The following is a 26220-nucleotide window of genomic DNA, read 5'->3' on the forward strand; positions in this document are numbered from 1 at the left end:
GAAATTTCCAGAGGCAGGTATAAATATGCAAGCAAGAATCAGGCTAGGGATAATGAGGTTAGTTCAATCAGGGAGGATGAGGCCCTCTTCTAGCAGTTGAGGTGTGAACACCAAGGGAGGAGAAACTGCTTTTGTAGTTGGCTAGCCATTCACAGTCTTTGTTTAATCCTGAGCTGATGGTGTCAAATTTGCAACTGAATTGAAGCTCAGCAGTTTCTCTTTGAAGTCTGGTCCTGAAGTTTTTTTGCTGCAGGATGGCTACCTTTAAATCTGCTGTTGTGTGTCCAGCGAGATTGAAGTGTTCTCCTATAGGTTTTTGTATATTGCCATTCCTAATATCTGATTTGTGTCCATTTATCCTTTTACATAGGGACTCTCCAGTTTGGCCGATGTACATAGCAGAGGGGCATTGCTGGCACATGATGGCGTATATTACATTGGTGGATGTGCAGGTGAATGAACCGGTGATGGTGTGGCTGACCTGTTTAGGTCCTGTGATGGTGTCGCTGGTGGGCAGAGTTGGCATCGACGTTTGTTGCATGGATTGGTTCCTGAGTTAGTTACTATGGTGCGGTGTGTAGTTGCTGGTGACAATATGCTTCAGGTTGTCTGTGGGCGAGGACTGGCCTGCCTCCCAAAGCCTGTGAAAGTGAGGGATTGTTGTCCAGGATGGGTTGGAGATCACTGATGATGCGTTGAAGAGGTTTTAGCTGAGGACTGTATGTGATGGCCAGTGGAGTTCTGTTGGTTTCTTTCTTGGGCTTGTCTTGCAGCAGGAGTCTTCTGGGTACACATCTGGCTCTGTTGATCTGTTTCCTTATTTCCTCATGTGGGTATCATAGTTTTGAGAATGCTTGGTGAAGATCTTGTAGGTGTTGGTCTCTGTCTGAGGAGTTGGAGCGAATGTGGTTCTACCTCAGCGCTTGGCTGTAGACAATAGATTGTGTGGTGTGTCCGGGGTGGAAGCTGGAGGCATAAAGGTAGGCATAACGGTCGGTGGGTTTTCGGTATAGGGTGATGTTAACGTGACTGTCGCTTATTTGCATTGTGGTGTCTAGGAAGTGAACCTCCCGTGTAGATTGGTCCAGGCTGAGGTTGATGGTGGGGTGGAAGCTGTTGAAATCGTGGTGGAATTCTTCCAGGGTTTCCTTCCCATGGGTCCAGATGATGATGTCATCAATGTAATGTAGGTAGAGAAGGGGCATGAGTGGACGAGAGCTGAGGAAGCGTTGTTCCAGGTCAGCCATAAAAATGTTGGCATATTGTGGGGCCATGCGGGTGCCCATAGCGGTGCCACTGGTCTGGAGGTATATAGTGTCACCAAATTTGAAATAATTGTGCGTGATGGCAATATAGCTTGGTAGTTAGGACATTCACCTGGGAGAGCAGAGCCCTGGGTTCAAGTTCTGTTCCCCAAGTGGGGGATTTGAATCTGGGCCTCCCACATCCCTGTTGGGCTAAAAGTTTCACAGGTGGCGCCACCACCAGCTATGCTCTAGGATATTCTGAGAAAGTTCTATGGCCTGTGTTATACCAAATTCATGGTCCACTTTGATCAATTTCACGGTCGTAGGATTTTAAAAATAGTCGATTTCATGGGTCAGATGTTTACGTCTGAAATTTCATGGTGGTGTAACCATGAATGTCCTGACCCAAAAGGAGGTTGAGGGTGGGTTGTAAAACTCTTGTAGGGGTGTTGCAGGATTGCCATTGTCATTTCTTCTGTGCTACCTTCAGAGCCTAGCTCTGACAGAGCAGCCGCGGAGGTACAGGTAGCCGGGGGGAGGTTTCTGGTGGTGGGTGTAATGGGTCCCCTCTCCCTGCTGAGAGCAGCAGTGCAGGGGAAGCGGAAGTCCCATCCCTCCCCAGCTCTGCCAGATCTAGTAGCTGAAGACGACTGGTGCATGGTAGGAGCCCCCGGCTGGGGCGCCCCCAGCCCTGCCCGTCCCTCTCCCCTACAATGGCTAGATTTCATGGGGGAGATCCGATTTTTACAGTCCATTTTTACAGCATTTTTCATGGTCCTGAATTTGGTAGGGCCCTAGTTATACAGGAGGTCAAACAAGATGCTCCCATGGTCCCTTCTGGACTTAGAATCTCTGAAAACCACTACCTCCTCCATGTATGTTGCTTTGTGATTCTAGCCCAGACAATCAAAGTGAGACTTTTTGTTTAATGTTGGAATGGTTCGTGTTGACATTTTAGATTTTTTTTTTCATTTCAACCACAATAATTCACAAATAGACATGAATTTGTAAAAAAAAAAATCAGTCGACCCAAATCTGTATTTATTTGGTTTTTGGTTTTTTTTGGTGAAAAAAGTTTCAGATTAATTGTTTTGCTCTGCTCCAATGGTGACATTTTATAATGCTGAGTGCTCCTCAATATGTTTCCTGTAAATGCATGTAATTCTTTGCACTTTGTTAAGAATATTGGTTTGAGGGCATGAAATTTTTTATTTTAATGACTTGTAATGAGCCCATCATCATAAGACAATATGTGAAAATAGTGGCCACAGGGGGCAGCCAAGTTACCCCATTAATCACCTGGCCATCTGGAAAAAAAAGGCTAAATTTTTAGATTCTGTTCGCCAAACACTTGGTTGAAAAGATGGGCCTTGTATGAAGTTAGTGGACTCAGACTCTGGTGGCCCATCCTGCTTCCTGTACCTGAGAGCAAATCTAGGAACTGTAAGTTAAAACACATAGATTACTTTCTCTAACCTGTACAGCTATGTAAGATATCAGTGAGTTAGATTCTGGAGTCAGAATCTTCACCGGCAAGGCAGATTCCTCCTCTCATTGGCCACTCTATGAAATGAAGTAATATTACATTAAAAAAAAAAAGTCAAAAGAATGTTAAGGCTGTTAAATCGAGCACTCAAAAGTTAGGAAATGCCAGAATTCCAGTTGCCTAGGCAACAATCCAGCCCCCTTCTATGTATGTTTTATGATAGTCTTTAATTACAAAATGATACTTGCTGACCATGGAGGAATGTTGAGATTCAGGAATCTCTAGTACTATTTCAGGTTCTGAGTAGACTGTTCTCTATTTGGTTACAGACCCTTTTAAGAACATTTAGAACATAAGAATGGCCATACTGGGCCAGACAAATAATCCATGTAGCCCAGAATCATGTCTTCCGACAGTGGCTGGCACCAGATGCTTCAGAGGGAATGAACAGAACAGGGCAATTTATCAAGTGATCCATCCCCTGTTGTCCAGTCCCAGCTTCTGGCAGTCAGAGGTTTAGGGACACCCGGAGCATGGGGTTGTGTCTAGGAACATATTGGTTAATAGCCATAGATGGATTTATTAATCATGAATGTATCAAATTCTTTTTTGAACCTAGTTATACTTTTGGCCCTCACAACATCCCATGGCAATAAGTTCCACAGGCTGACTGCATTGTGTGAAGAAGTACTTTCTTTTAAACCTGCTGCCTATTAGTTTCATTGGGTGACCTCTGGTTCTTGTGTTATGTGAAGGAGTAAATAACACTTATTCATTTTTCTTCATACCAGTCATGAGTTTACAGACCTTAATCACATCCCCCTTTAGTCGTCTCTTTTCTAAGTTGAACAGTCAGTCTTTTTAACTTCTTAACAGTTCCATGCCCCTAATACTCTTGTTGCCTTTTTCTGTACTTTTCCCCATTCTATTGTATCTTTTTTGAGATGGGGTGACCAGAACTTCATGCAGTATTCAAGATGTGGACGTACCATGGGTTTATACAGTGGCATTATGATGATTTCTGTCTTATCTATCCCTTTCCTAATGTTTCCTAACATTGTTAGCTTTTTGACTGCTGCTGCACATTGAGCAAATGTTTTCAGAGAAGTATCGACAGTGACTCCAAGATTTTTCTTGAGTGGTAACAGCTAATTTAGACCCCATCACTTTGTGTGTATAGTTGGAACTATGTTTTCCAGTGTGCATTACTTTGCATTTATCAACACTGAATTTCATCTGCTATTTTGTTGTCCAGTCGCTCAGTTTTTTAGATCCTTTTGTAACTCTCAACGCTCAGCTTGGAACTTAATTATTTTGAGTAATTCTGTACCATCTGCAAACTTTAGCATCTCATCGTTCTACCCCTTTTTCTAGATCACTTTATGAAGATGTTGAACTGCACTGGTCCCAGTATAGGTCTTTGGGGGACCCACAGTTTTCTCTGCTGTGAAAATTGACCATTTATTCCTACCCTTTGTTTCCCATCTTTTAACAAGTTACTGATCCATGGGAGGACCTTCCCTCTTATCCAATGGCTGCCTACTTTGCTTAAGAGCCTTGGGTGAGGGACCTTGTCAAAAGCTTTCTGAAAATCTAGGTACACTGTATCAGCTGGTTCACCCTTGTCCACATATTTATTGACTCTCTCAAAGAAATTTAATAGATTAGTGAAGCATGATTTCCCTTTGCAAAAGCCATGTTGACTATTTCCCAACATGTCATAGAATGTTTTCACTAACAAGGTCAGCTCCCAGACTGCTGCGCTGGGCATCACAAAATGGGGAAGAGATGGCCAGCCCTCTGTGGAGATAGAGGTGGTTAGGGACTATTTAGAAAAGCTGGACCTGCACAAGTCCATGGAGCCGGACGAGTTGCATCCGAGAGTGCTGAAGGAATTGGCGGCTGTGATTGCAGAGCCATTGGCCATTATCTTTGAAAACTCATGGCGAACGGGGGAAGTCCCGGATGACTGGAAAAAGGCTAATGTAGTGCCAATCTTTAAAAAAGGGAAGGAGGAGGATCCAGGGAACTACAGGCCAGTCAGCCTCACCTCAGTCCCTGGAAAAATCATGGAGCAGGTCCTCAAAGAATCAATCCTGAAGCACTTGCATGAGAGGAAAGTGATCAGGAACAGCCAGCATGGATTCACCAAGGGAAGGTCATGCCTGACTAATCTAATCGCCTTTTATGATGAGATTACTGGTTCTGTGGATGAAGGGAAAGCAGTGGATGTATTGTTTCTTGACTTTAGCAAAGCTTTTGACACGGTCTCCCACAGTATTCTTGTCAGCAAGTTAAAGAAGTATGGGCTGGATGAATGCACTATAAGGTGGGTAGAAAGCTGGCTAGATTGTCGGGCTCAACGGGTAGTGATCAATGGCTCCATGTCTAGTTGGCAGCCGGTGTCAAGTGGAGTGCCCCAGGGGTCGGTCCTGGGGCCGGTTTTGTTCAATATCTTCATAAATGATCTGGAGGATGGTGTGGATTGCACTCTCAGCAAATTTGCGGATGATACTAAACTGGGAGGAGTGGTAGATACGCTGGAGGGGAGGGATGGGATAGGATAGGATACAGAAGGACCTAGACAGATTGGAGGATTGGGCCAAAAGAAATCTGATGAGGTTCAATAAGGATAAGTGCAGGGTCCTGCACTTAGGATGGAAGAATCCAATGCACCACTACAGACTAGGGACCGAATGGCTAGGCAGCAGTTCTGCGGAAAAGGACCTAGGGGTGACAGTGGACGAGAAGCTGGATATGAGTCAACAGTGTGCCCTTGTTGCCAAGAAGGCCAATGGCATTTTGGGATGTATAAGTAGGGGCATAGCGAGCAGATCGAGGGATGTGATCGTTCCCCTCTATTCGACATTGGTGAGGCCTCATCTGGAGTACTGTGTCCAGTTTTGGGCCCCACACTACAAGAAGGATGTGGATAAATTGGAGAGAGTCCGGCGAAGGGCAACAAAAATGATCAGGGGTCTAGAATACATGACTTATGAGGAGAGGCTGAGGGAGCTGGGATTGTTTAGCCTGCAGAAGAGAAGAATGAGGGGGGATTTGATAGCTGCTTTCAACTACCTGAAAGGGGGTTCCAAAGAGGATGGCTCTAGACTGTTCTCAATGGTAGCAGATGACAGAACGAGGAGTAATGGTCTCAAGTTGCAGTGGGGGAGGTTTAGATTGGATATTAGGAAAAACTTTTTCACTAAGAGGGTGGTGAAACACTGGAATGCGTTACCTAGGGAGGTGGTGGAATCTCCTTCCTTAGAGGTTTTTAAGGTCAGGCTTGACAAAGCCCTGGCTGGGATGATTTAACTGGGAATTGGTCCTGCTTCGAGCAGGGGGTTGGACTAGATGACCTTCAGGGGTCCCTTCCAACCCTGATATTCTATGATTCTAATATCAGGGTTGGAAGGGACCTCAGGAGGTCATCTAGTCCAACCCCCTGCTCAAAGCAGGACCAATCCGCAACTAAATCGTCCCAGCCAGGGCTTTGTCAAGCCTGACCTTAAAGATTCCTAAGGAAGGAGATTCCACCACCTCCCTAGGTAACGCATTCCAGTGGTTCACCACCCTCCTAGTGGAAAAAGTTTTTCCTAATATCCAGCCTAAACCTCCCCCACTACAACTTGAGACACATTTCATCTGTGTGTCCAATAATTTTGTTCTTCACCGTAGTTTCAACCAGTTTGCCTGGTACTGAAGTTAGGCTGACCTGCCTGTAATTGCCAGGATCACCTCTGGAGCTTTTTTTAAAAATTAGCATTATGTTACCTATCTGCCAGTCATCTGATTTTAAGCAATCTGTTACAAGCCACAGTTAGCAATTCTGCAATTTCATCTTTGAGTTCCTTCAGAACTCTTGGGTGAATATCATTCGGTCTTGGTAATTTATTACTGTTTAATTTTCAGTTTGTTCCTAAAGCTCTTCTATTGACACCTAAATCTAGGACAGTTCCTCAGATTTGTCAACTAAAAAGAATGGCTCAGATGTGGGAATTTCCCTCTCATCCTCTCTAGTGAAGACCAATGCATAGAATTCATTTAGTTTCTCCGCAACTGCCTTGTCTTCCTTGAGTGCTCCTGTAGAACCTCAATTGTCCAGTGCTCACAGATTGTTTTGCAGGTTACTGCTGTTGATGTACTAAAAAAATTGCTGTTAGTTTTTGTCTTTCGCTAGTTGCTTTTAATTGCATGCCTTAATTACTCTTGATTTGCCAGAATTTGTGCTCCTTTCTATTTTCCTCAGTAGGACTTGACTTCAAATTATTAAGAGTTGTCTTTTTGTCTCTAACCGCCTCTTTCACTCTGTTTAGCCATGGTGGCAATTTTTGGTCCTCTTATTGTATTTTTGTTTGGGATATACATATAATTTGAGCCTCTATTATGATGATTTTAAAAAGTTTCCATGTAGCTTGCAGCCATTTCACTCTTGTCACCTTTCCTTTTAAATTCCATTTAAGTAACTTTTTCCCATTTTTATGTAGTTCCCCTTCTTGAAGTTATATGCTACTGTGGTGGTGGTGGTTTTTTGTTTGTTTTGTTTGTTGTATTTCCCCCAATATAAGGATGTTCACATTTAATTACATTATGGTTGCTATTACTGAATGATTCAGCTATATTTACCTCCTGGACCAGACCTGTGTGCCACTTAGGACTAAATCAGGAATTGTTTCTCCCTTTGTGGGTTCCAGGACTAGCTGCTTCAAGAAGATGGTGTCTAGAAATGTTATCTCTGCATCCTGTGCTGAGGTGACATGTTCCCAGTCTATATGAGGATAGTTGAAATCTGCCATTATTATTGGGTTTTCGGTGTTTTGTAGCCTCTCTCATTTCCCTGATCATTTCACACAAACAGTCACCATCTTGGTAAAGTGGTCAATAATATATTCCTCTTATACTCTTATTTATGCAAGCATGGAATTTCTATCCATAGAAATTCTGTGATACTTTTAGATTAGTTTAAGATTCTTACTATATTTGACTCTGCCTTTTTTTTTTTTTTTTTAAACATATAGTGCCACTCCCCCACCAGCATGACCTACACTGTCTTTCCTATATATTTTGTACCCTGGTATTACCATGTCCCATTGATTATCATCATTCCACCAATTTTCTGTGATATCTATTCATATTCTCATTTAATACCAGGCATTCAAGTTCACCCATCGTAGTATTTAGACTTCTTGCATTTGTATACAAGCACTTTATAAATTTTGTCAATATTTAGTTGCCTGCTGTCATGTGATGTAATTGAATGAGACTCTTTTTAATTTGATTGTTTCTCTTCACTTCCTACCTGTATTTTATTAACCCATCACCTCTCCTCTTTACTAGGATATAGAGCATCTACTTTAAATCCTCCCCTAAGGGATGTGTATGTCCTAACCCTGTGCTCCTCCGTGCCTGCCAGCTTTCCTTCAGTCCTCAGTTAAAAATTCCTCTAAGACCTTTTTAATTTTACATGCCAGCAGTCTGATACTGTTTTGGCTCAGGTGGAGCCCATCTTTCCTGTATAGGTTCCTCCTTTCCCAGAAGGTTCCCCACTTCCTAACAAATCTAAACTCCCTCCTCCCTACACCATCATCTCATCCACGCATTGAGATCCTGCAGATCTGCCTGTCTAACTGGCCCTGCATGTGGAATTGGAAGCATTTCAGAGAATGCTACCATGGAGGTCCTGGGCTTTAATATCTTGCCTAGTGGCCTAAATTTGGGCTCCAGGACCTCTTTCCTACCTACATGTACCATGACCACCAGCTCCTACCTAGTACCACACACAAATCTGTCTAGATATCTTGAGAGGTCTGCAGCCTTTGCACCCAGAAGGTAATTCATCACACAGTTCTTCTGCTCATCACAAACCCAGCTATCTATATTTCTAATAATAGAGTTCCCCATTACTATTACCTGTCTCTTCCTAATAACAGGAATCTGCTCCCCCAGAGAGGTATCCTCCATGCCATTATCTGGAAGAAGGGTCCCAATTATGGGATCATTTTCCTCTGCTCCAGACCCTCCTCAACAGCACAGAGACTGTCAGACTGGGGGTGGGACTGCTCTACTGTTTCCTGGAAAGTCTTCTCTATACATCTCTGCCTCCCTTAGCTCCACCAGTTCAGCCACTCTGGTCTTTAGAGCCCATGGTGTCTCTGAAGGCCATGAGCTGCTTGTACTGAATGCACACATATGCCATCTGCCCACAAGGCAGGGAATCATACATGCTGCATTCAGTGCAAAAAACTGGGTAGTCAGCTTTTTTTTTTTTTTTTTTTTAATTTGTTGTGTGTGTTGGGGGTGGGTGGGTTATTGGCCTAAGTTTAGAGAATGTTTGTTAGGTGTATCAGGCTTTCATGCTCCCTTGCAAAATTCCCATTTGTTGCTGCTCTTTGCTAGCCCTGCTGGTTGCTTACAAACTGGCTTTTTAAACCTGCTTCTTTCTGAATTAGCCCCGCCTCCTTGTCAAAGAATCCTAAAGAGATTAGGTCTCAAAAGATGGCAGGCTAGGGCCTAGTTAGGAAGCTCTCAGCGTTGCCTAGCAGTCCTTAGTCTGTAAACTCTGTCCTCCAAGGAGCCTGAGTTCCTTCTGCCCCTAGCCCATCCAGCCTGTACTCATCCCTGCGCCAGCCCCAACCCCAGTCCCTGTCATCCCTTTTCTATCCCCGCCCATTGACTCCTTGTCCCTGTCCCAGTCTTCCTCCTCTCTCCCAGGCATTGCTTCTCGTCTCTCTGCATTTCAGTCAGGTGGCTCCTCTTTCTCCTGCATCCTACCTGGGCACCATAATGGGGGCATTGAGAGTGCAGGTGACAGTTTCCCTGCTCTCAATTCTTGTGCTGCAGTGGCTGCGACTTCCAGGAGAAACAATTGCAAGAAAAGTCCTGCTTAGCCCCAGTAGCTCTGTGATGCAGAAGAGATGGAATCTTGGAAGAATTTAACTGCCAAACTCTAGCAAGTCTCTCTGGAACATATATGAACTGAGATTTTTTTCAGAGGCTCCTAAATTAGAGAAATTTTCATGGTGATGGCAAAATACATATTGCTGGTGCCAAGGTGATTCCCTTGTCAAATGTGAAGTCCCTGTTCAAAAGTATGGATGTGGTAGAGCTTCTCAGTAGAATGGTTGTAAGAACTTTATGTGGGCAAATCAGTGTACACGATACTCATTCTAAGAGAAGCTGAATCATTTTGCTGAAGATTTTCCAAAAATATTCAGCTTGAGACAGATACTCAGCACAGAAAATTTCAGTTAGATTGCCAAAGTTATAAGCAACAGAAAACAGGGTCTTGTTAAGTTTGCCCAATACTTTGTATTACTATAGGTATCACTATTTGCACTGCCATAATACCAAGGTGAAATCATTTGGTCTCAGTCATAATTCATGGTCTCCAGAGAAGTTTCTTACCTTCTCCCACTCATTGGCTCAGTACAGTACCAGTGAACTATATTTTATAAAAATACTTTTTTAAAATAAGTATAACACAGAGGGCCTGCAAAATTGCATTCAGAGGTGTAGTAGCTCAGGAGAAAACATGTTGTATAACCAGAACTGGTTGTGTATTTATGCTGCAGCCTCTTGTTTTACTCTTGGCTTCTCATGAGAATGCCAGCAGATTTTACATCCACAAATACATAAGTGTCAGGCCAGCTGAGATTTGAGAGGAGGATGCCTCTCTTCTGAAGCAACTGTGAGCAGCTAAATTAGTGTTCAGAGACCCACAGTCCTCAAGTCAGAACTGTCCTTTAAAGTCAATAGATGTGCAGTGCAGTCAAGGATATAGGGCAATAAGCTCCTGCAGCAACTTCTAATGAGACTCCCTATAGGGTTTGTGATTAATTGTTGTTGTCTATTAGAAGTGTTTTCTCCAGAGCTCTTCACCCTATTTCTAGTTCCACTGAAATAATTTGGAGGACCAAATATCAGGACTCTTCTCACTAATTACTTGGGATTATGCCTTATGCATTATAGGGAAATAAAATGTATGCAAATTCGTATGTTACTCATGATAAGGTTCTTTAATGTAGTGAGCAAGTGTGTAGTCCTGAACATGGGACATCAGTGGTGCTGACCTAAATGCTGCAGGTGCTTGTCTTCTATGAGGTGAGAGGTTTGCTTCCACAACTGGCTAAAAATTCCCTTGAATGGGCTGATCTGCCACAGAACCAGCATCTTTGATTTCAGGGAAGGGGTTGGAATGGGGGCAGGGAAGAGGTGGGAAGAGGCGGGGCAGGGGCCTCACGGAAGGGGTGGAGTGGGGGCGGAGCTGGGGCAACGGGGGGTGGGGTGGTTAGTGATGCGGCCCTGGGGCCAGTGTACTAGTCCTCATGTGGCCCTTGTGGTTGTTTGAGATCCCTGTTATAGACCCAAGGAAGAGTGATTGGACCCAGCAGTTGTTTGGTTTTGCAGATCTATAACCACATAGTTTAGTTCATTACACACTAGGGTGACCAGGTATCCTGATTTTATAGGGACAATACCAGTATTAGGTACCTATATAAGACAAAGCCCGATTACCCTCCTCCACACCCATCTCCTGTCCCAATTTTTTTCATGCTTGCTATCTATCACCCTATTACACACAGCTATGGAGATTGTGCTGCTCTGACTTACTCTGTGAAGGGGTAGAATCTCAAACCTAGTTAAAGGCTGCCCTGACTACTCTTTCAAGAATGAGAAAAGATCAACAACTATAATCCAAATAAAACTATAGTTGAATTATAAAACTATTTCTTCAAGACAGCTGCAGCAATCAAAGAAAATGCCAGTAGATTATGTAATTTCAGGACACATGGGTTCAACTTGTTGTTAGATATTGACAAATACATTACCAAACTAGCAGCAGTAGCTTTTCAGTGAACCCAGCAAATGAGTTCAAACAGTTATGTGCATGCTAATCTAGAAAGGCAAAGAACATTATAAAAAAGACTATATAATCTTATTAAACAATAATTCTTGTCACAGTTTTGAGAACCTTTAAATGTGCTTTTTAACTTGCAAGCTTTCAATCACAGGTAGTTGTCAGATGTTTTAATGATGTAGTCCCAATACAGGATTCTTGTACACATTCTTGTTTAGTATGTGACATTAGTCATTAACTCCTCAGTGGAGACTGACAAATATGGATGTATAACAGATCACTTATACTTGTCTTGGCGATTTCTTATTCAGTCTGTCTTGTGGAGATTAGCTAGTAAGTAGGTTGGAGTAGATATTAGAGCTGGATGAGAATCCGATTTCTTGTTTCATGGAGAATTTCTTGATTTTTTTTATTTTTTTATTTTTTAATTTCTTTCACTCTAAACATAACAAAAACAAATATTTCAAAACTTCTGTCAAATGAAATTCCAACAAAAATGTTTTGGGTTGTTTGCAATGTTTCTTTTTTGACAAAAACAAAACATTTTGTTCCAATTTAGACTTTTTATTTGATATTATATCATATAATATTAAAACAAATAGTCATTTCAAAATGGAAAATACAAGACATTCTATTCTAAGAAGGTTAAACAAACCTTTCAAAATACTGTTTTTCAATTTTTCTTTTGAAACAATTTTTTTTTTTTTTTTGTGGAGGGGGACGTGTTTCGATGAAATGTTTCAATTCAACAAATCAGCATTTTCCAAAGGAAAAATACTCCAAAAATTTCTGACTAGCTCTACTAGATACCAAGATCGTTGAACAGGAATAAACCTCTTCAATCACTTTTTTTCTTTTTTCTTAGGAGCCTGTGTCCTTGGCAACAACTCTTCTAGTCTGGGTTGAATGGGGAAAGGATGACTGCAAGGAACTATTTCAGTCTTGTCCATGGTTTGTGCTGGCAGGCCAGCATGATGCAAGAACATCTCTACTGGCCTCTGCCTTGATCACAGTTGGTTCTGTCTTTTTATCCCTAGAACACCTAATTCAGGACTAGAGTAGGCTTGCATCTAATACAGGCCGGAATTGCCATCTGGATAAATAGCAAATATTTGCAGCCTGCCGTAATCTAACTCGCTTCTTAATGGAGAGAATCTGACTCTCCATGCCGTACTTTGCAACATCACATACACTTGTGAAAAGTGAATGTAAAATGCTGTCATCTGGTGGCATTTTGCACTCTCTGTACTTTATGTAAAAGACACAGGTGTAAAGCAGCTGCAAGCAATGAAGAATCTCTGGCTTGGACCTTGGTGGTGGTGTCTCTTACAACCAAATTTGAGTGTAGTGATTTTTCTCTCATGTTGTCTGACTGAGGGGCAGATGGTGTTGGAGATCCTCTATAAAGTCTGTGTTTTTTGGCAAGTAGGTTTAATATTTTTATATTAAGCATATTTCTCATCTGTTGAACTGTTATTTCCTAATAATAATAATGAGGAGGAGTTCATGGAAAGGTCCACTAAGGAGTGAGAATGTGGGATTGTTAAATTTGCTGATTTGGTTTGTAAATCAAAGTGGGTCATCAGGCACTAAATAACTAATACTGGCTTGTGCTTGACTTTGTAGAATATGCACAATTTTGAACTGAAGATAGCAGATGCTTAAGAAAGTCCTTATATTTTCCAAACCAAGTCATCAGCAAATTAGCTGATACCAATGATTATCTTTCTTGGTCCCACTGAAGTATACAGCTGTTCTAATTTCACTCCCAACAGTACTGGCTATAATCTATGAAGATATTATCATGAAAATACTTTTGGTTCTCAGGGAATTAAACCCATTAAGAAAATACATCTACAGGTGAAAAAATACAGTATTTATTACATTTATATCTTATTGCCTTTTATGGCTATCTAATTAGGCATATTACAATTGTATTTAGAGTACTGCACTGGCTTGCATTTCACTTCTGGATGCCATTCCAATTGTTTGCCTTAATCTGTGAAGTTCTACATGGTTGAGATCTGCCTGTTTTAAAGACCCTTTCTTCCCTCCCCTTCCATCATTCAGTTAGGTTTAAAAAAAAATTTTCTGCTCTTTTTGTAGATGCTCTTGTGTTTTGGGAGGGATTTGAATGAGGCAAGAGAGGTAGCTTGGTGAACAGGCTTGTGTAGGTTGCTACAGCCTAAGGGGTAATATGAAATACAGCGCAAAAGTTCCTGTGAATGAAGGAGATGAAAGGAGTATTAAGCATGGCTTTCTTGGTGGAGGATAGAGGACTTTGGTAATCAGGAGTTGGTGGAAACTGTAGACCTTCAGAGCACATTTTAAAAGCTCATCTGTTTATCCTAGGCATTCTCATGGGGAAGGGGTGCAGAGGTGATGCAGGGAGAACATTTTGGTTTTGCTATTTTGAGAGGGTCATAATATAAATGTTGGTTCTACTAGATTTCTGTCCATGTCTTTGTCAATTGCCTGCACTTGCATCTAGAGCTCCAGATAGGCGCAGTCTTATATAAACAAACAGTGTTTCAGTTTTGCCAGTGGCGGTGTGTGGTCCAATCCTCTTTCTTCTCCTTAAGGCATTAATGGGCAAAAAATGATGGATTTGGAGCAAGATATTTTAAGATGTCAGGGGGGTAATCCAGAATGGGAGTCTTCTAAAACCTCGTATTAAATATTGTATACTCAGCTACTGCCAGAGTCCAGAATTTCTACCTTTCTCAAAATCTATCCCAGATCCCTGAGGTGAACAAAAGGGATGATCAGGGAATTGGCCTAGCAGCCAAGAACTCTTGGGCATTAATCATGGCTGTGACAGCCTGGTGCAAGTTACTTCACTTCTCTGTCTCAGTTTCACCCTAATGTAAGCTGGGCTAAATAATGCTACACCTCCCTCCCTGGCATGGCTCTTGTGAGGTGCATGTGATGGGTTGGATCATAGAAACCCCCTTGGGGTTGCCAACTGATGTGCCAAGACTACTTCTGCTCCTGCTTTCCCTGCCACTTTGGGACTCCAGCACCCTGTCTTGTTGAGCCAGGCATGCTAGTCTGCTCCAACACAGACCCAGGGTGTGAACCACATGCCCCAAAGCTGCAGGCTTAACTGAAAGCAGCTTAAGAAATGTTCCTGTCTTTAACACTCATATGCCCAACTCCCAATGGGGTCCAAACCCCAAATAAATCCGTTTTACCCTGTATAAAGCTTATACAAGGTAAACTCATAAATTGTTCGCCCTCTATAACACTGACAGAGATATGCACAGCTGTTTTCCCTCCCCCACAGGTATTAATACATACTCTGGGTTAATTAATAAGTAAAAAGTGATTTTATTAAATACAGAAAGTAGGATTTAAGTGGTTCCAAGTAGTAACAGACAGAACAAAGTGAATTACCAAGCAAAATAAAATAGAACACGCAAGTCTATGTCTAATACAGTAAGTACTCTGAATACCGATAAATACCTTACCCTTCAAGGAATTCCAGTAAGCTTCCTTTTACAGACTAGACTCCTTCTAGTCTGGGTCCAGCAGTCACTCTCACCCCCTGTAGTTACTGTCCTTTGTTCCAGTTTCTTTCAGGTATCCTTGGGGGTGGAGAGGTTATCTCCTTAGCCAGCTGAAGACCAAATGGAGGGGTCTCCCAGGGGTTTAAACAGACTTTCTCCTGTGAGTGGACACGCTCCCCCTTCCCCCCCGGCCCTGTGTAAAATCCAGCTACAAAATGGAGTTTTGGAGTCAATGGGCAAGTCACAAGTCCATATATGACTGAGTTTCTTACCAGCCAAGCCACATTCCTGGGAAAGCTTAGATGTAGATTGGCATTGTCTGTTAAGTGCTTCTTGATTGGGCATTTAACGTGCACATTCCTTTCTCAAGAAGCTGACCAAATGCTTACAAAGACTACTTAAAAATCAAGCCAGTACACACCCAATATTCATAACTTCAAACACAAAAATGATACATGCATACAAATAGGATTAATAGATTCAGTAGATCATAACCTTTACAGAGATATTACATGGCATATGTAGCATAAAACATATTCTAGTTATGTCATATATACATTCATAAGCATATTTCCATAAAGCCTTATGGGGGGCACTGTCACAGTTTGATTATTTAATTTTTATACAGTGCCTTCACTTGAAGATGTAAGGTGCTATGTAAGTGCTGTTACTAATTACAGCAAATTGGGTGGGGAAATGTATTAACTCAGCATTAATGCCGCAAGTAAAAATTGCACAGGTTACAATAGGCAGAAGTCAAGGTTGCAAACAGTGTTAATGTGACAGAGTAGCATATCTTGCCTGTTTTAATAACAGACCCTTTGTGCTTTAGTAATATGCAATTTTCTTTTCCTGTCTGTCTTGTTAAATCAGTGGCTAAGTAAATGGGTATTTAAGTTACCTGTTCAACAAGAATGAGAGTAGAAAATAGTGCACATTGCAGTCTCTTGTAAATTGTGTGTGGGAGCGTACAGAATCTGCAACACTGCAGTGTTAGTCTTAAAACCAATAAGATGGAAGATGGAAAAGATCATGCAACACAGTCTTAGCATTGGATAATAACACTTTCTAGCATTTAATTTTTTAGTTTGGGGGGAAAAAATGCACTGCTCATTGGACATAGCTGTAAGCATGTTAGCAGCATACCTATGTTTAAGTGAGCCACTGTAAATTTCCAGCCACATATGTTCAGGATATAATTTTTAAATAATCAAATCTCTGGTTAAATCAAACCCAGTTATTTTCAAAGCGAACAAAAGCTCCGTTCCCTAATGAGACTCTTGTCCACACTAAACTTCAGATTTCACTTGTTTTTATCGTAGGATTGTGCCAAAAATAAAAGAAAATCATGTAGTTAGAATTTTTTTAAAGGGAAGTCTGTATTTTCTTCACTTTCTCATAATGTAAAAAGGGATGAAGAGGCTTTATGTTTGTTTGGTTTTTTTGACCTTCAACCAAAAACGCTTTTAGGCACACGTAAATCCTGGGAAATCTCACATCCAAAGGTGGAGGTTTTGTTTTTGTTTTGTTTTAAGTTGCATGTGTGAAAAGTGAGAGATGTTATGGAAACTGTTCTGCAACCTTAACTATAAGTGACTGTCACCAGTTGGTTAGTCTCTAAGGTGCCACAAGTACTCCTTTTCTTTTTGACTGTCACCAGGGTCCATGATAAATCTGGTAGCCTGCGGCATACTGATGTGAGGTTATGAACATATCAATCATAGGGATTAGAAAGGCCCCCGACTACTGGCATTGAATTGAGTGCTATGGAAAGGAATCTGGTAAAATGCTATTCTGCTTGAGAATCAGTTTTATATACTATGTACATATAGCTTGGGGTGGGTAAGCAAAATTAGCTTTTGATAGTTCACTGGGCTACTAGACATTAAACTTGCTCACTCAGCCTTGCCTTGAAAATACTTCATGCCCCTTGTTCTCCTTTATGCCTTTTTCATTCATAGATTATAGAGCCAGGAGGGACCATTGTGATCTAGTCTGACGTTAAATGGGGAGGGCTCTGAGTTACTACAGAGAATTCTTTCCCAGGTATCTGCCTGGCGGGTCTTGCCTGCATGCTCGGTGTCCAACTGATCACCATATTTGGGGTCGGGAAGGAATTTTCCCCCAGGTCAAACTGGCAGAGACCGGGGGAGGGGGAATGGGGGGTGTTTGCCTTCCTCTGCAGCATGGGGCACAGGTCACTTGCAAGTTTTAAACTAAACTAGTATAAATGGTGAATTCTCTGTAACGTGAAGTCTTTTAAACCATGGTTTAAGGACTCAGTAACTCAGCCAGAGGTTAAAGGGTCTGTTTCAGGAGTGGGTGAGGTTCTGTGGCTTTCAATGTGCAGGAGGTCTGACTAGATGATCACGATGGTCCCTTCTGACTTTAAAGATTATGAGTTTGAGGCCTCCTGTATAAAAGGCCATAGGACTTACATAATTTCCATTTGAACTAGAGCATATCATTTAGAAAGATATCCAATCTTGATTTTAAAAATTTCGGGTGTTGGTGAATCGACTACAGCTCTTGATAAATTGTTCCAATGGCCAATTACTGTCCAGATTAAAAATCTGCCCCTTATTTCTAGTCTAAATTGTCTAGCTTCAATTTCCAGTAGTTGGATCTTGGTATAAGTTTGTCTGCTAGATTGAAGAGCTCTTTCTCAAATTTCTTGTCTCCATATAGTACTTCTATACGGTGATCAACTCACTTCACTTAACTTCTCTGGCTCAGTTTCACCCTATTGTAAACTGGGTTAAATAAAACTTTACCTCTCTCCCTCCTCTTTGTTAAACTAATTAGATTGAGCCCCTTGAGCCTTTCACTATAAAGCATATTTTCCAATCCTTAATCCTTCTTGTGGTGGTTCTTCCAAAATTAAGTCCTTCTTGCTGTTCTTTCCTATAGGGGCCCAGCTCGGAAACACAGATGGTCGAAGATGAAGCTGAGACAACCAGTGAAGAACTGCCCCCTCATCTGCGGGAGGAGCCTCCTGAAGGTACAGTACCACCACCAGGATGAGTTCCTTGTAACCCATTGGGAGACCGTTCCTCGTTGGCCAGTACAGCTTTCCTGACACAGGGCCTTTCTGTCTTGAAGGGGGGTAAGAATCTTTGCTAATACTGACAACTGAGTTTGACTTCTCAGCTGGAGCTTCTTTCTATTCAAAGAAAACTGCACATGTTGAAGTGGATGTACTGTTCCTCATGTAGAAATTGGACTCTTTGGGTATGTGTGCAGTGGAGCTGGAAGGTGCAATTTCCAGCTCAAGTAGACATACACACACTACGCTGAGCTAGTGTGCTAAAAACAGAAATGTAGCCATAACAGCGCAAGCATTGGGAGGGGCTAGCGGCCTTCAGCATGTACCTATGGTTTCAGACAGGATTATACTTGGGCAGCTAGCCCTCCTGTCACTCACACCACTGCGGCTATGGGTACAGTCTCAGACAGGATTGTAGGTACGTACTCAGAGTGGTGAGGCCCTCCTGCCGCTTGCTCTATAGTGGTTACACTTTAGTGCACTAGCTCAATCAGAGCTAGCATGGGCATATCTGCTCAATGTGGAAATTACAACTTTCAGCTCCAGTGTAGACATACCCTCTGAAAATAAGGCTTCTGATTTAAAATTGTCCTGGTTGTTGACTGAGGAAAACTAGTTCCTATCTTGTCTTATTTGTGATTTACTGTAATTATGGGGAAAACCTCCTTAGTAGGTTATCTGTTCGTTCTCCTTGCCTCTCTCTGCAGTACCCTGTTATATGACCCATCCCTAGTTCAGAATAATCAAATCCAGGCTTTATAGGTTTGCCAGATTTATTTTTTTCTTTTCTCTTTGCCATTTCTTGGAAACTGGTTTAACAGTCTGAGAAAGAGGCTGTCAGTCAGCAGGAGGATCAGAAACGCCAATTTTAATTAAAAACCTCATTTCCAGTTATGTGGCCTGGATTATACAGGGAACAAATCTCTTCTCACTGTATGAATGTTCCCAATGCTGTGCTGAGCAAAATAGATGCTGCTTTCCTTTGAATCGAAGCTGCGAACACGGCAGCACATATGATTCATCTTTAGCTTTTACTTGTCTCCAATTCAGTGACTTTTTAAAAATACAGTTATTCATAATCTCTCTGGAAGGCTTAACCCAGAAAGCACTGAGCCTCTTATTAACAATTTACTATTAAAATGGGGGTCTCTAGCTTGTCAGATGTCAGTGGGAACATGAATCCTTTTATTTTGTATTTCTAATTACTTTTCTTCAAAGGGAAGAGCCCATCTTTTGTGTAAGCGACACAGTGACCGTCACAGTCTCAAAGGGGATGTGTACTGGGTAGAATAGCTCTGTCACCTTTTGCTCAGCATTCTGCTGTAGCTTCCTTGTCCAGTGCTGAGTACTGGTTCTCTTGTCTTGCATGCTCTGCTGGTTCTTTACCAGTAGATTCTAATATGGAGGTAGGTTCAACGCTGACTTACCCAGGTCCTCTTCCTACTACTACCTTAAACTTTCAAGGTACTGGGACCAGGTGGAAGGGCTGTGAATTCTCAAACTGTATTTAAGTTGTTGACTAAATAGATTTTTAACTACGTAATATATGAGGATTGCTGTCCCATTGGCCACAATATTACTTCTTTGTGGAAACCAGTGGGGATCCTGGTGTGTTGCCGGCTGTGAGGTTGCCATCGGATGTGATGGTGTTTCTGTGAAATACAAATGCAGTCCATGATTTCTTGTGATGGGTGAGACACCTGAATGGTCACCAAAAGGCACCTAAATGCTTGTTTTGTTCAAATTCTTTTTGCCTTGAATCTACAAGCTCTCTGGAACTTTAGAATTGTTGGTGGATTAACAGAGGGCTGGTTGTCTGGCCTTTTAGTCTTTGGGACAGTGTTTTGAGCTTAAGTGAGGGAAATTTTAATGGTCTCATCTCTATCTGTAGTGATGGTTAAACCAGGATGCAACCACCACATATCATGGGGGTAAGGATCTCAGTTACTGCTCTGAGTCAGGATTAAAGTGAATTTAAAGACTGAATAAACCTCAAATGGTGAAACGTAGGATGTCATCTTTTCACATTGGTGTTACAATACAGGGAATACATTTTGCAGCTTTCACCATACCTGGCCTTTGACCAGTGGCTTCGTTCTCCTGAAGCAATTAATGTAAGGCTTCTGATAAAATATTTGGCTAAGGAACTTGCAAAAGAAGTCTGTTGCATTTGCCTGTCATCCAGCCAGGTTGAAGGGTGATAGAAAACGTGTAATGCTGGCAGCTATATTTCATCTTGAGTGCGCTGTTGAGTAGTCTAGGATAAGCACATGTTCTCCAGCTCTTTCCATCATTACTGATACTAGGACAGAAATGTATTGGGGATGATGTGGCAGGTGAAATACTCAACAGGTAAACAATCAGGGCAGTAGATATGTCCCTTGTCTTAAATACTGAGCTCCATGCCTACCTTTGATTTGTAAAGTGCAATTAAATGTAGCAAAATGAGAAGGATGGATCCCCAGGATGCTGAAAATCTACCTCTTCTGTGCTGTCCTCTGGGAAGCAAAGGAGAGCTGGAAAAACTGCCATAAAATGATAGGATTGTGCTGTGGTTACAGGTGGTCCTGTATGTTGGTGAAATTAAGCAAGCTCTTTTAGTTCACAAGCTGTGGTTCTAACAATATACACCAACTATACTTATTACAGAGATTCTGGGAGATAGCAAAAGAGCTTAGCTACAAGAGCCATTAAAAATGGCGTACAATAAGTCTAGATCTTTGAAGTTCTTTTAATAGAAGATGCAATTAAGCACCATCTTCTTGCAGTCATTCTTTTATTGCTGCCTGTTCCTTTTGATAACATTTTCCCAGTTAAATCAAATACTTTGCAAAAAATACAGTAAATCATGTTGTAACTGTGCTGCATTCTTGTTTCTTAGCATCTATGAATTGGAGACAGTTTCTGCTTACCTTCTTTTAATGAGAGCACAAGGGACGGCCGGCTTTCCAGAGTGTCTGCTTTTTTGGCTCAGTCCAATATTTCACTAAGTTGCATCATAGTGACTTCAGTTTCCAGACTGAAAAGTGCATTTAATCTCATGCTGGAGGGAAGGGAATTGGAAGGTACTGTACTATATATAAAGATAAAGTCAAATCAAAAGCTGGTCCTACAGGGGTTGTATTTTGTTTCTGAATAATACTGTAGCACACTCCTCTGCAAATGCAGGACTTTAACTCATTTGGTTTTATTCTCTTGTCTTTCCAGTACCCTCAGTGACTAGAATAGAGCTGTCTAGTCACAAAGCACCTTTTCTCGTGCATATGAGTTTCACAAGTGCAACACGAGTAGGGAAAAGCTTAATTTCAAATGGTGACATTAAAACTACTTTTATCTTGGATAAGCTTACATAAGTGTGATGAGTAATATAGTGTTGCTCTGCTTTCTGATGGTTCCTCTGTCAGCCTCATAACATTTGAGGCTTTAAAATATTCCTATAGTGTATAGTTACAAATAAATCATGTAAGGAAGAAATTTGGTTACACCAGCTAAGGTAACTGTCTAGGGGTACGTCTACACTTAACACTGAATATGCTGATGGGAAGGCTTCTCCCATTGCTATAAGTAATCCACCCTGCCAAGAGGCGGTAGATAGGTTGACAGAAGAATTCTTCCATTTATCTAGCGCTGTTGACACCGGGGCTGAGGTCGGTATAGCTGCATCTCTCAGGGGTGTGGATTTTTTACACCAATGAGAGATGTAGATATACCAATATAAGTTCCTAGTTTAGACCAGGCCTAGGTTAGAAATTGGTAAGGGGGGTTTCTATCCTTAACCAAGCTCCAGTATGTACTATTAATATTTCATATTTTTTGATGCTGCTGCTGTTAACTTTTGTTTTACTTGTGTAATCCGCTCTGAATCCAACTGTTATAGGTGACAGTATATATTTTAGCTTGTGATGAAAGAGGACCCTACTACTGACTATATCACACACCCTTTTTTTTCTTGAGTTCAAATGGAGAATGATGTAAGAGTGTCTTGATAAGGACAGTATGATATCAAAGTTTATTACTCTTGCAAAATTAAACCTGCCAAAAGGCAGAGAGCAAACGTTCTCACCGGACACCAATTTAAAGGTTTTTGTTGAGAATTCCTTGTGTAGACACATGAGGGCGCTGCATGCTTAATAACGCAGCAAGGAGTCCGGTGGCACCTTAAAGACCAACAGATTTATTTGAGCGTAAGCTTTTGTGGGTAAAAACCTCACTTTTTCAGATGCATGGAGTGAAAGTTACAGATGCAGACATAAATATACTGACACATGAAGAGAGGTGAGTTACCTCACAAGTGGAGAACCAGTGTTGACAGGGCCAATTCGATCAGGGTGGATGTAGTCCACTCCCAACAATAGATGAGGAGGTGTCAATTCCAGGAGAGGCAAAGCTGCTTCTGTAATGAGCCAGCCACTCCCAGTCCCTATTAAGCCCAAATTAATGGTGTTAAATTTGCAAATGAATTTTAGTTCTGCTGTTTCTCTTTGAAGTCTGTTTCTGAAGTTTTTTCTTGTTCACGTATATAATCTGTCCAGTCCTGTTTCTCCCAGGGGCTGCTTTGGAGCAAATGTTCTTATAGGTTCTAGTGCATGAAATCTGTGGTGTGTTTGAGGTTTTAGATACCTTACTTGCTTCCTTGGATGGGGGTGAGATAAAGTATTTAGTCCGACAAACTGCTCTGTGATACCCCATGGGGGGCTTTATCAGCCCCCTCAATTTTAGGGGATTGGTGCTAGTATGCCTAGTGATCTTTTACCTTTTGACTTCATGCCACCTCCTTTTTTCATCTCCTTACTCTTTGATCTGGTCCATATCCTATGTAATAAGAAAGCGCCTTTAGCAAATGGTTAATGGTGGTAACTTGCATTGTATGAAGTGCTTCTCACCCTGATGGTGTGCTAAATGCTTCACAGTATACAACAGTTCAGAGGAGTTGACAGCACCTAGCTTTGAAGGTCAGCAAATTCTAGAGTGTAACAAGTTGGTTTTAAAAGCAGCCCCCTGTTTTGCTCTGATCACCTGGTGACCTGTTGTACTTCTGTGCTATTTGTTGTGGCACGTTAAACTGTGGGAACATAAAGCTAAAAATTAGATATAGCATGTTTTAACCTTAATACTGGTGAGTCCTCTCTGATTGCAAGGCTGTGTTATTGGTTATGACAGCAGTAGGAGGAGCCCCCCCGTTGGAAGTTTATAAACCAGTTGTTCTCCTCTAATGGAGGTTTGAGATCTTTGTAAGTAGTAAACACTAAAGTTCTTACTACCAAACTTTGTTTGGAGGAGATGGCCCTAAAGCAGGGGCGGGCAAACTTTTTGGCCTGAGGGCCACATCGGGTTTCCGAAATTGTATGGAAGGCCAGTTAGGGGAGGCTGTGCCACCCCAAACAGCCAGGCGTGGCCTGGCCTACACCCCCATCTGAACCCCACCCCCGAAACCCCGCTTCTTGCCCCCTGACAGCTCTCCCCAGACCCTCCACCTCTGACTGCCCCCCACCACCCCATCCAACCCCTGTTCCCCGCCCCCTGACCACCACCCCGAACTGTTCCGCTCCGTGCCCCCTTACCATGCTGCCTGGAGCACCGGTGGCTGGAGGTGCTATGGCTGCGCTGCCCAGAGCACCAGGACAGGCAACCGTGCCACCCAGCTGGAGGCAGCCATGCCACCGCACAGCAGAGAAGACTGGGTCAGGCTGCGGCTCTGCAGCCCTGCTGCCCAGAGTATTGTGCGGGCGGTGCAGTGAGCTGAGGCTGCGGGGGGAGAGGGAAACAGCAGGGGAGGGGCCGGGGTCTAGCCTCCCAGGCCAGGAGCTCAGAGACTGGGCAGGAGGGTACTGCAGACCAGATGTGGCCCGTGAGCCACAGTTTGCCCACCTCTGCCCTAAAGTGTGAGTCTAGTATCTGAACCATCTGTGTTTCTCTGCACCAAAAGTTCCATTCCAGGCAGACACCTTCATCTCTTCTAAGGCAGACACATTGAGTTCTATTTAGTTCATTTTAGGAGGGCTCTTTTGAATGAGAACTTCTAAAAACTAGGTCCTCTCAGCTCTGCATGGTTATCCTCAATCAGGGCTGGCTAAACTCTGGCTCATGAGCCACATGAGCAGCTCTTTTACAGTTAAAGTGTGGCTTGCTGAGCCCCCACCATGTGCCCTCCACATTGTCCCCCTACCAGACTGGGCAGGGGGAGATCGGTGCATCTGCCCTGCGGCTGAGTGGTGGGACTGGGGGCTTCTGCCCTGCGGTGGGACTAGGGGCTTCTATACTGCAGGGAGGGAAGTTTAAGGGCTTTAGCCCCTCAAGGGAGTGTCAGGGCAGAAGCCCCAGGTCCCAGCAGGCACCACTCCGCAGGGCAGGTTGTGCGTGTCTTGTGACCCTTGAACTTCTGAAGATTATTGTATGTGACTTGGAGGGTCAGTAAGTATGGCCACTCCTATCCTAGATCCTGGAAGACTTATTGTAGAACAAGGTGTGACAGCAGGGTCTTTCTCAAAACTTACCCTCACCTACTGTGCTGCAATATGCTGAGCACTGTTTGCTTGCTGCCACTACCTTAAAAGTGTCTGAATTTCAGTAGTTCCATGTGTACCTCAGGGCCAAAATGCATGTGAGCCTTTTACAGGGGCACATGATATGGTGCACGTGGGATCCTTCAGGAGAAAAGTGCTACACCAATGTGCAGTAGTGTTTATTACAGCAGGACATAAATAGTTTTAAATCGGATCTAAGAGCCTAATATCAGCTATCATCCATTCCATGGATGCATGTTTGACGCTACTGACTTTATTGTAGAATAAAGATGTGGGGGTTAAGATGTGATATTTTCATCCCACTTGCAGTACATGTGGTAGCCATGTGTATCTAAGCATCAGGGTGTTTCCTATGCGCTTGCAGCAGGACTGAACTCTCTTGTTCTGTTGATATATGGATCACCAGGGACACTTTCACAGCTGAGTTCTTACAGCACATATTGGTATTGCTCACAGATTACTTTCTTTGGGTATATGTGCATAAATGTTAATAGGCTAGGCCATGTTTTGCTGGAAACAGCGGACTCTAGGTATTACCTTGAGGATCAGAGAGCTCTCAAAGGGCCAGCCACATGTTCAGTTTTAACTTTAGACCAAAATAGTTGGGTCTAATGTACGTAACTTCTGTTAGGTTCTGACTACTGCTTTATGCATTTCAATCCAGGGACTGTTGTGCATCTAGAATGTTGCTGGAGGCAGTCTCTGTATTTGCAGTCACGGAGACAAATGAATTGTATGGGCTTTTCTCCTCTTCTTACCCCCAGCACTGCAGTGTCTGCACTGGTGACTAACTATTACCAGCAGACTAAACGATCATAGCTTTAAATCCCATATCAAGAGTGCTACAAACATGAGCCATGCTAGATTCTCAGTCCTGCTACCTGCAAGTTTTGTCTTACTTTTAAAGCATGGTATAAAAAAGTCCCTAAAGGTGACCCCCGGGGTATCCGAATGGTAGTGATGTAATTCCTCTAAAGAAGTTCCTATTTGTACCAGCTCTCTGTTTCCCTTCAAGTGATATATATTAAGCCCTGTACCATAATCTTTGTTGAGCCAATCTAAAGAATTAAACCTTATTAAAATGCCTTGTGAGACTGAGTGTTTCATCCACTGCTTTCAGTTAATCTGCCACATAACTGTTTTCAGTCATGCTCTGGCAAGTCAGTTAAGCAAAACCACATCTTTTGTAAAATCCTACTGGGCTGCCATCAGTTAATTATGCTTTCCAAGGTTCTGTCCGACTAAATCTCTGACAATGGTATCTTTTTTGCACAGTAGATCTTAAACCGTCTGCTTGGTTGTTGGCTACAGCTTCTGCTTTTTGTGTGTTTATGGTTAGTGGAAAATCTTTTGCCTTAAGTTACGTCCATGAAGCCCCAAGGGGGAGAAAGAATGATCTTGTGGTGAAGATAAAGGGCTGAGAATTTGGAGACCTGTAATCTGTTCCTGGTTATACCTGTGACTTACTGTGTGTTTTTGGACAAGTCACTTCCCCTCTCTGAAAGTCAATTTCCCCCCCACCTAAAAAATGAGAATAACAATTCTTTCTTA

General features: G+C 42.4%; 1 protein-coding gene across 6 annotated transcripts in view; it reads left to right on the forward strand.

Moving 5' to 3' along the window:
• Positions 1-26220, forward strand: part of LOC140912881 (transmembrane protein 263) — a 312775-nt gene that overhangs the window by 25720 nt on the left and 260835 nt on the right. For 2 of the 6 annotated variants that reach the window (XM_073348107.1, XM_073348102.1), the window contains exons 2-3: positions 371-452; positions 18010-18100. Coding sequence is in view for 5 of the 6 variants with exons in the window: in XM_073348102.1 (XP_073204203.1) it covers positions 390-452; positions 18010-18100 (154 nt within the window). In the remaining variant the exon portion in view is untranslated. Of the gene's footprint in view, positions 1-370; positions 453-12455; positions 12603-15199; positions 16881-18009; positions 18101-26220 lie in introns of those variants that run through there. The other 4 variants (XM_073348103.1, XM_073348106.1, XM_073348101.1 and 1 more) reach the window with 3 other exon arrangements.

This window comes from Lepidochelys kempii, chromosome 6, assembly GCF_965140285.1.
Source record: "Lepidochelys kempii isolate rLepKem1 chromosome 6, rLepKem1.hap1, whole genome shotgun sequence".
NCBI classification, from domain to species: Eukaryota; Metazoa; Chordata; order Testudines; family Cheloniidae; genus Lepidochelys; species Lepidochelys kempii.